Source organism: Phyllostomus discolor, chromosome X (assembly GCF_004126475.2).
Source record: "Phyllostomus discolor isolate MPI-MPIP mPhyDis1 chromosome X, mPhyDis1.pri.v3, whole genome shotgun sequence".
In the NCBI taxonomy this organism is placed as follows: Eukaryota; Metazoa; Chordata; class Mammalia; order Chiroptera; family Phyllostomidae; genus Phyllostomus; species Phyllostomus discolor.
Window position 1 is genome coordinate 84,737,740 of NC_050198.1, and position 8,083 is coordinate 84,745,822.

At 42.3% G+C, this 8,083-nt stretch overlaps 1 protein-coding gene across 1 annotated transcript; it reads left to right on the forward strand.

The window, feature by feature from the left end:
* Positions 1-200: 200 nt before the first annotated feature.
* Positions 201-976, forward strand: LOC114505310 (small integral membrane protein 10-like protein 2A). The gene has a single exon (XM_028523200.2). The coding sequence runs from the start codon at positions 391-393 to the stop codon at positions 616-618; it is 228 nt and encodes a 75-aa protein (XP_028379001.1). The 5' UTR covers positions 201-390; the 3' UTR covers positions 619-976.
* The last annotated feature ends 7,107 nt before the right edge of the window (positions 977-8,083 follow it).

Here is an 8,083-nt window from a genome sequence, read left to right on the forward strand (position 1 = left end):
TTGCTCCCGTTAAAATTAAAAAATTAAAAAATATTAAAAAGGATCATCAGCTTCACAAAGCTAGATCACCTTGATAAGCCAGGCGCCCCTCCCCCTTCCCTCCTGCTTCCCTGCCCCATCCCAGGCCTCCGGTTCCCCAGTGCAGCCCTCCGCATTCCGGGGATCGCAGGGTCTCTGGCGCCCCGCCCCTCCCCGCCCCTCCCCGCCCCAAGGGGGTCCCAGCACAAACTTTGTCAGGTGGACCCCAGCGATTGCCTTGCCTGGAGCGCTGCAGGGGAAAGGAGGGCTGCCCAGTTGGCCTCCCGCAAGAATTCCTCCCGCGTCTGCCCCTCTATCCGTGGGTCGGTGTGTCTGCAGAGCCAGCTGGAAGCCCTGGGCTCTGTGCACTGTATGGGACACTACATCAGACCAATGGCGGCGGCAGCGACCTTGTCCGGCCTGGCGGTGCGAGTGCCACGGTGTGCAGTGGCCTGCGGCTACTACCGCGCCTTCTGCAAGCGGCTCACACGCACGCTGCTCATCTTCTTCGACCTGGCCTGGCGGCTGCGCATGAACTTTCCCTATTTCTACGTTGTGGCCTCCGTGATTCTCAACGTCCGCCTGCAGGTACATATTTAGATTAACTAACTTTGTGGCAGTCTCGAGCTCCCCGCAGGATGACTGACTTCCACCCACCAGCTCACCCTCCCTAGAGCAAAGCCACCAACTGGACTAGCACATGCAGACTTTGCGGGTCTGTTTCCAGTGACTCATCTTTTAATATAAATGGGCGGCTAGAAATCATGATTTACTGTGAAAGCCTTCAATATAACCAAAAAAGCAAAGCCTAAGATATAACGAAAAGTTGACTCTCAAGGAACTGGATAATTTAAGGAAAAGAACCTAAAAAATAAATGAAAAACTTTTGCATCCATAAAACAAAAAATCAGCACAAACTTTAGGAAATGACGATGGGGACAGGATGCCTTAAGGAAAAGAAAGAAGAAAGGATACTAACAACTTAAATAAATATAAACTGTAAAAGAATGCTCCAAATAAGAGGCAAATTTTCCAAATTAGAATAAAAGCTAAATAGACTTCCAACTGAATGAAATGGATCCTAAACAATAGACAGATGGAGTTAGAAGGTGGAGATAATTAAAATGACATAATCTGGAAGTTATACATTTCTTTCACCCCCAAAGAAAAAAAACAACGGTAAACAGGAACTACAGGGAAACATTTCAAATTGTACAAGGAAAGCATGCTTCAAATATGAAGCAACCTCAGATGTGACCTGGTTTGAACAGTTGGCAGAAGTGTGTAAAAGGGAATCTTCTTGAACATTGGCAATCCAGACTGCAATCACAGATGAGAAAATCAAGTCATAGCATTTGACTTTGCTATTCAGTGAAAAATATTTAAGTGACTGTTACAATGGAAATATTAGTTGTAGTTTTCCATTTTTAGAGCAAATCTCTATGCAAAGCTGGGAAGATGATTACAGGTACAGAACAGGATGCACTATCACCAACTTTGATAGTGTACAAGTACTGGCAGAGGGGAGGAAATGAAATAGTGTTTTCTCATTAAGTGGGAAGTCCAGATATTGTCTCTAGCTCATAGAATATTGGCGGGGGGGGGGGTCACTTACCACTTTACATGTTACATAAATGTCTAACCACTGTGTTGTGCACCTGAAACTAATATAATATTGAATGTCAACTGTAATTGAAAAATAAAAAATTAGAAAAGAATAAGACAGATTTAGTGATTATATTAAAATGAGTGAGGTAGCTAATATGAGAGTTAAAAATAGTGATACAACCAAATGGAGTGAGGAGGAGAGTGGAGGGGACAGCAGAAAGTCGGCACAAAATTCCTCATGTCATCAAGTCAAGAAATAGTAATAATAGCATATTATTAAAAATTGAGGTGATCACTAAACAGGCATGTGTAAGTTTTTCCTCTGGGTTGGGAAGTAAGAGTTGAAAGGGATAGGCTTGTATTTACTGCTTTTCACATATATATTTGCCTTTAAAAGTTTATGTGCACATATTGCTTTGATTAAAAATTAGAAATCATTTAAAAATAAATTTACTTCATTTATGCCCTGGCCACAATCACATGGCTCAGTTGGTTGGAGCATTATTCTGTGCACCAAAAGGTTGTTGGCTCAATCCTTGGTCAGGGTACATGTGTAGGTTGTTTGCAGGGTTTGATCCCAGTTGGGGTGCGTAAGGGAGGCAACTGGTCAATCTTTCTCTCCTGCATCCATATTTCTCTCCCTTCCTCTCTTTCTAAAATCAATCAATAAATTATTTAAAATTAAGAAAAATAAATTTGTTGCAATTAGAAAGAAATTTGGGGGCAGGGGAGTTGGAGAGTGGCACGTGGAGCCAGGTTAGATTCTGCCTTCCTATTTTGCTACAATATTGTATGTATATCTTAAAATGTTCCTGAATGATCACACAAAATAGAATTTCCTTGCTTTCCAAGCGAACAGTTAACCATAAGGAAATGCTTTAAAACTAAAAATGGCCAGTAATCTTTAGATAGCCCAGAGCTTCCTCACTCTATGAAACTGCATGAGCAAATCTCCGCAATGTCAGAGGTAAGGTAAAAACAAAAGAAAATGTGATAATTTTTTAAAATGTAAATTATTTTATTGTTGTTCAATTACAATTGTCTGTATTTTCTCCCTACCCCCTCCAAACCTGCCTCCCTCCCTTGTTGCCACCCCCGCCCCGGTTTTGTCTATGTGTCCTTTGTAGTAGTTCTTGATAAATTTTTTAAAACTTAAACTTTTTCAAAGCCTAAAAATTAGATAACTGCTCTATGAGGTTTACACAGGGATCTTAACATTTCAGTATTAGACAGAAAGCAAGACAGCGGGAGTAAACTAAATGTACAATAATAGGAGCTTGGTTAAGTAATAATAGAATATCTTTAAATGGAATACTTTGTAGCCATAAAAAAGTAATTATATTTTATCCAGGTGGAGTGAATTTAACAGAGGTGAGCCAGATGAAATATATGTGTGTGTGCGTGTGTGGGTGTATCACCTTCTCCTCAAAACAGATTTTTACCCATTAGCAGATGAAGTATATACATTTCTAAACAGAGTCGAAAATTTAATTTGCAAAAGCACAGACTTCTGGGGTTTTTTGTTTCACTTTTCAAATCATTTTCTCTAATTCACTGCAGGTACAATTCCTCTCATCCCACTCCCACCCCCACCCCGCAAAAGACAGCTAGTGAAACTACGTCATCCTTAAATTTATTTATTTTAATTTTTTTTCCTTTTTTAAATTTTATTGTTAAAGTTCAGTTGTCTGAATTTTACCCCCACTACTTCCCCCTCATCCCAGCCATCCCCACTTCTCTCCCCTGATTCCACCCTTGCCTTGGTTTTGTTGGTTTTGTCCTGTTTTGTCCTGGTGCCCTTTATAGTTGTTTCTGAAATCCCTTCCCCCCTATTTTTAGAGAGACAGGGAAGGGAGGGAGAAAGGGAGAGAAATATTAATGCGTGGTTGCCTCTTGAGCGCCCCCTACTGTGGACCTGGACTTAAACTTTTTAAGTTTAAGGCTGCAGCCCAGGCATGTGCCCTGACTGGGAGTTGGACCAGCGACCCTTTGGTTCTCAGGCCAGAACTCAGTCTGCTGAGCCACACCAGCCAGGCTCATCCTTAAATTTATTAACCTGTTCTATTCCATAATTGAACAACCTTCATGAGATGAAAATCTCTGGTAACTTTTGGCATAAGCTTAACAGTGGAGGTCAATACAGTTCCCTTGAGCATTGCTACTGCTATCACTACCCTAGAGCAACAACGAATGTCCTTAAACTCCTGATTCTCTAAATAGGCAGTCCCTTTAAATCACCAAATGTGAGGGAGCTAATCTCTTACATGCCATATTTGTTTTACCTTCACTCTCATTTCCCCATTCTTGCCTCCAGGTGTTCTCCTGGTACCACCAAACTTTTGATTTTACATGCACACAGGGAAATCCCAGGCCCTGGAGTCCTTCAGGCTGGTCTATGACCCAGGCTTTGTGTTGTAATCCTTGACCCCCTTCCTGGGAAGCAGTTCCACTGTTTCCTAACTACCTTCAGACTCAAACTGGTTGTGGTCACCAGAATGACTTCCTGGCATTGGCTCCCTTTGCCAGCAACTCAGAGAGACCATCTCTGGAATCCAAGTTCCCAGTACAGACATACTTAGTTTCACTGTACTTTACAGATGTGGGCATCTCTTAGAAATTGAAAATAAGACCCTCCACCAGGAAAAAAGATTATGACTCATTTATTGCGATATTTTGCTTTATTGAGGTGGTCTGGAACAGAACCCATGGTAAGTTTGACATATGCCTGTATAAGGGTGGGAGTGGTCAGAGACTTGTAAACATTCTTTCAAGACATGACTTACCAAAGTCCCCACTTTCAGTAGTTTTACTGCAAATCTAAGAGCTTCATTTCAAATGCTTCCTGAAAAATTCTTGGGAACCTAGAAGTCTAGTTTGTAAACCAAATTTCGATGAACCAAAGAATCTGAATGATTCTGGGCAAGGCAATTGAAGTCTTAAAACATAGAGGCTCCAGAATAAGCGAGAATATGCCATATTCAATGGCTCTACTGAGTACTAACGTCTTTACATCACCTGTGTTTTCATCCCAAGTACTCTTGTGGTCAGAAAAAGCAAATCTCTGTGATTTTTGGCAGTTACCAAAAGGAAGGGAAGGTAGGTGCACAGCAAAGTATTATAGATAATAATTACCTTCTATTCTTTGTGTTCCTAGCATGTACAAACACCTTTTTCTCACTGAATCCAAAAATGCCCCCTCCTGGCATAATTGAATTACTCCATGTACAGCCAAGAACTACCCAGAGAGAGACAACACAAACAAACCATGTCCAGTTACCATAGTCAGAGGGGGGAGGTCGTGGAACCTCTGTAGTTTAAGTTCTGCTGGTGATGTCTCTTCTTTCTCTAGCTCTGCCATTATCCTTCCTTGATATTCTACAATCCCATGACATAAATGGTGAATTCATCAGCAGCAGCACCACTCTATGCTACTTACAATACTAAAGAAGAGATGAGAGAATCAGTTTTTCATTCATAAGTAGTCAGCCATTGGCAGTTGTTGGTAGGGTTGCAGTACTCTGCTGTGCATGCCCTCAGTATTGTATAAGACAGCACCTTAGGAGACCCCAAGTTGTCATCCATATTCCTCCCTGTCCTCATTCTATAACATGCACACCATAGCCACCTGTTTGAATGTCTACAGAAGCTAAGAGTGCCTTCAGATTTAGGGGACCCATTGTTTCATCCCAAACTGGATGTGTTTCTTCTAGGAAACTAAAACTTAAAGTAGCAGAGATCAAAGTTGCAGGCACTGGAATTAAAACTGTTGCAAATTAGTGAGGGGTATTTTTATAATTATGTGAGGCATCACCTTTATTTCCACTCTCCGTTTCTAGGGCTTCCTTGGCAATGGGAGAAAAAGCACTATATATAGGTTGTTGGTTCATAGTATATACTACATCCTAGCAGCTTCCACTGTGATTCTCCTGTTGGGGCTTGCCACAGGCTCTATAGAGCATACTGTTATACTCCCACTATTTTAAGCATCATTGGATTTGCTAGATGCTAAAGGCTAAGGGCATACCTACTAGCATGATGATTTGCAATAGCTGGAGAGTGTTTTAGCTGTGAATCCACAGCTAAAACCACTACTGTTTGTAGTAAGAATCACACCTGCATTCTTCAAGTCTTGGAGTGGCAAAAATATCTGTGAGGTAGGAGACAGTACAGGAAGAACTCGGAGACTGCACTGCTGTTACTGGACAGCATCTAGCATCCTTGTTTCCAGGCAACACCTTTTACCACTTAGATCAAATAAATAGTAAACCCGGGCAGGAGGAAGGAGATATGTCTCACGTGCTAACTCAGCAGTCCTGAGCCTTGTCAGATAATATTGCCGGGTGTTCCAATATCACAAGAAACACTATGTTAGCAAGAAAGAAGGGAAGTCCTTGAAATTCTTTGTAGTGTTTCTACTATCTGGGAGAGAAAGCCTTGAAACTGCTTTCATCCTAGGGCCTGGAATGCGGGAGAGGGTCCACAGTGCCCAAAGAAGCCCATAAAACAACTTTGGTTAATTGTCCACCTCTAGTCACTATTTGTTTGATGAGGGAGTCCCTAATGCTTACAGAAAGAGCCCATAAATAACTTTGGAAAGTGCCTCAATTTTAATTAAGTGCCTCCTGTCACATCTGTTTTACAAGATGAACAAATGGAGTCTGGAGTAAGATAAGGATTTGAACTAACAGCCCCCCACACATACCTAAGTTTAGGTAGTCACATTCCCCCAGGAAAACTGGCACCAATTTTACCTGTTAATCAATATGTAACTTTTTTCCTCCTATCTCACCAACTACGTAAGTCCTCAGAACAAAGGACTCCCTCTCTCCGGGGGGGGGGGGGAGGGCGGCGCTCGGGATGCTCTTGGCGCTCTTGGCTCTCGGGCCTCAGGCTGCCCAGGGGCTTGCCACCCTGGTCTTCAGCCGCTCTTACTCTTGCCGCCCTGCTTTGCCCTGAAACTTTGGCTTTCACACCCCCACCCAGTCCCATTTTCTTCCATAGGAATGGATCACTAATAAACTGATTACACGCTAATAGATTTGCTAATCTGTAATTCTTTACATGCATCAGCAAGAAGAACCAGGTCTCTCCCATCAACATCTGCAGTTCCCATAAGGATAAGCTCCATTGCACTTCAATTCCTCTGTGGACAATGAAGAGGAGCTCTAATATCTTTGATTTGCCCCTTCTTACTCTAATACCCCTTCCCCCAGGGGCGAGATAGCCAATGTAGTATTGGGTTGGCCCAAAAGTCCATTTAGATTTTCTGTAAAATAAAAGACACATCTTTCCTTCTCACCAGTAACTTTATTGATTTGGGTATTTTGAATATGTCAGCTACCTCGTGCTATTGGCTTCTAGTGGGTAGAGGCCAGGGGTGCTGCTAAACATCCTCCAGTGCATAAGACAGCCCCACAGCAAAGAATTACTTGGTCAAAATGTCAATAGTACCAAGAAACTTCACAAACCACTTGTGACACGTTCAGTCATGGCACCTTCTCCATACAGTGCACAAATCTTTCTTTGCATTCCAGTTGAGTTTTTACCTTGAGATGATAAAGCATAATACACCAAAAATGTTGCATTTCTTCTTCCATCTTCAATAATAAAATGACTGCACAAAAATTCAATTTTGATAAGCTTTTTAATGCACACTGTAATGACAGCTGTCACAATGCAACCTAACAAAATTATTTTGAATAGAGTTGAAGAAAACTAAGCACTACTAGTGCCATCATATGGGGAAAAAAACCTAAACTTTTTGGGCAACCCAATGGTGTATAAGATGATCACCTGTCTGGTTGGAGATTTCTGAAGTCAGAAGGCTTGCTGGAACAGCCTGGAACAGCAGGGTGAGTAGGGATCGTGAAGATAACTCCTACACCATGTGTAGGAGCACAGAGGTTAGACAAAGCAACAGAACCTCAGGTTATCCCTGACAAATACCAACTGAATAAGGAGCGCTGGAATCCCTGGAGTGGTGATTGGGGACTTGGTCTTGTGGGTTTAAAAAAAGAGACACAAATGTCCCTGTCTTAGGGAGCAAGGGCACCTGAGGCTGAACCTTAAGAAAATAACAAAAGTACACACTCTAAACAATGTGTAGAGGTGGCCTGAGACTAAGTATATCCTGGAATTTATAGAATAATCCCACAGGAGGGGTTTAGGGTCTCAGTGAGCCTATTGAATGGCTGACTCAGGGAAGAGCTCCATTTCCCCCTATTCTCCCTAAGCACTCTCTCCACCCTGTGGTAGGTAGGAACTACTGCAGGGATGTTCTGGGTCCCCTGGCAGCAGCATTGACTTAAAAGCAGTTTTCAGTTACTCTGAAAGGTTTGGGGCTGCCCTGCTCCCTGTAGCAAGTTGCAAAGGTCAATTAATGTAGGTGCTTTGGGGGGAGGACCAAGGAGAAGGATCACAAGTGTTACAGCAGATTTCTTTCTCAGGTTCACCTGAC